Here is a 2,407-nt window from a genome sequence, read left to right as displayed (position 1 = left end):
CTGTTCCTAAAATCTTGCTGGCTCCTGCATAACAGATTTGGATCTCATCTCCGCAGGCTGTCCATTTCAGAATTTCCGTCATCCAGAGGTCCCTTTCCCTTCTGACAGCTGCCACAGTCCAGCTCTCACTGTAGCTCAAATCCTTTTCTCCCGCGGACTGGAAGCAAAGGAGGTCTCTCCAGCCCTTGGGAGACGGCAGAACTCCCGTGTCAGATCTCGACTTGTCCTTTGATCTCCACGCTGCCTATCGATTACTTTAAAATCACAAACCTTGGTTGTCTTTACCTCTGTATCTCTATAATCCAGATGCAAACCCAAGTAAAATGAAGTCTAGTGAATACTTCTGCACCAATAATGACTCAAAAGAACCAGGTTTAGGCAAAACTGAAGCATGAATACATGCTACCGGGAGCAGGGAGGGATAAATTCTGCGTGACCCAGCTCCCTCACCCTCAGTTATCGCTCCAACCCCCTACTACGAAGCCACCTCGTGAAGCTGAACCTTGTTCCCCGTCGTCCTGGACACAGCGAGTGGACACGCGTGTTCAACCTGTGTTCTGCGACCGGCCGCACCTCTGGCCACGCGGAGGGACGGACAGCCACTTCCCAGCACAGGAAGCCGGGGCAGATGTGGTGTCAGGAACCGTCCCACCACGGCCCCGTGGACTGGTCCCCTCTCCTCCTCCGACACACCACGAGAGGACAAGCGATCGGTACGCGTGGCAAAATCCACCAGCACCCCTGGAGTCACACCTACCCTCGACCAGGGTGTTCGTCAGCCCCGTCATGACACTGTTGGTTCGGTCCTTTCTGCCGTAGGACGCGTTCACCTGATCCATGGAGACCAGGAGGGACCCGCCGGGTTTCTTTCTGATTTCGATTTCCGTAGTACCCTGCAAAATCCGCACCTCGATTAATACAAACTCTTTGTTTTATTGCACACACCCTCAGCCTAGAAATACGGCACGCGTGCCCAAGAGGGAAAACCGTCTCTGTTCCTGCCGTCCTGCTCGCTCTCCTACATCACGTGAGCGGCCACACAGCAGCTCAAGCCCTCAGTTCTGCCGGCACTCGTCCTCTGCAGCCTCAGACGAAGTAAGGACTGCACTGGAAAGAACATTTCTAACGCAGTACAAAGTCATTTACACTCTGCAGTGCTTCCAAAAGCACAGATGGGCAGGGGCTCTTTCCAACCCCACTGGCCAGTGCAAACTCCACTCCGGCCGCGGTTCGGCCACCCCAATTACCGAGGTTTGGGCACTCAGCAATTGACAGTAGCTATTTCAAAATCTGCACCTGAAAATTAGGATCAAAGCAGCTGTCCGAGATGGTGAACTCTCTCTACATATCGAGTTGGCAAAATAACCCTTAAGTGACATTTTCTCTTTTACAGAGGCACCATGCAGGTTATTACTCCTACCACACTCACGCTCTGTTAGAAAGAGAATTAAATGCCAAAGCAAACCGTTGTATTAATGTGCTAACTAGGGAAGAAAAGAACCAGGAAGCAGCTGATGCTTAACACAACTAATTAAGGTCAAACAGGTTGCAAGAATTGAAATAACAACAACCAAAAAAAAGCTTGGAATTTCCAGGCACGGTAACCAGGCTTCTCCCAGAAACAACTGATTCAGGTCTCTCTCAAACGACGCTGTCTGAGTCGTATCCAGGTTCTTTTGCACCCCACTAAGATTCTATTTTTTGAGCTTTGTGTCTCTCCTGTACTCCGAAATGTTGATCCACTAAGGTTTCTCAACACCAATTCAGTCGACTAACCACAAAAACCCTTATCTTACTGACAGCTTCCTCTGTGAGATCCCGTGAGAGCCACAAGATCATTCACGTTTCCCTTTAAACCCCCAAATATTTCATCCAGTTGTGGAGAACATTTGCCACAGACTCTGCCTGGCTTCCCCACTCCCGTGCTTGCAAGAGCTCCTTACGAATCGCCCTGCCACGCTCCCAGGGCTCCTGCGAGCTGAGAACACAACTCCAAGCCTTTTTTTCCCCAGGAAACCAGGGGAGGAGGAGGAGGAGGGTCACTGAGCCCAAGAAGCAAAGCCAGGGGCAGTCCCAGCACGGGGGGTGAACCCAAGGCAGATGGCGGCGGCGTCTGCAGCCAGAGAGGGCGGCTCTCGTCGCGGGAAGGGCGGCAAACGGGCGAGGAGAAGAGGAGAGCCCGCCATGCCTACTCACTGCCTACTCACTGCCTACTCACTGCCTTCCTCACACTGCCACGGGGAGCCGCCTGATCTATTTTCACCTCAGGCAGAAGGCGTCCCCCGGGCATGCTGGAGGGCGGCCCGCCGATGAGGGACACCACGCCATTGCAGTCCACCGTGCTGTTCCTCTTCACGTTCCGGCGCAGGTTGGGGAAGATGCGCGAGGAGCGGCTGCCCTGGCTGTA

At 53.2% G+C, this 2,407-nt stretch overlaps 1 protein-coding gene across 1 annotated transcript in view; it reads right to left on the bottom strand.

The window, feature by feature from the left end:
• The window catches only part of SCN8A (sodium channel, voltage gated, type VIII, alpha subunit), a 37,648-nt gene that overhangs the window by 17,757 nt on the left and 17,484 nt on the right, over positions 1 to 2,407 (bottom strand). The window contains exons 11-12 of the mRNA XM_009865005.1: positions 2,264 to 2,407; positions 758 to 893 (exon numbers count right to left, since the gene is read on the bottom strand). The exon at positions 2,264 to 2,407 is cut by the window's right edge and continues 216 nt beyond it. Coding sequence (XP_009863307.1) covers positions 758 to 893; positions 2,264 to 2,407 — 280 coding nt within the window. The remainder of the gene's footprint in view (positions 1 to 757; positions 894 to 2,263) is intronic.

Source organism: Apaloderma vittatum, unplaced genomic scaffold (genome assembly GCF_000703405.1).
Source record: "Apaloderma vittatum isolate BGI_N311 unplaced genomic scaffold, ASM70340v1 scaffold13802, whole genome shotgun sequence".
Taxonomy (NCBI): domain Eukaryota; kingdom Metazoa; phylum Chordata; class Aves; order Trogoniformes; family Trogonidae; genus Apaloderma; species Apaloderma vittatum.
Note: the sequence above shows the minus strand (reverse complement) of the source record. Positions and strands in the feature narration are given on the sequence as shown.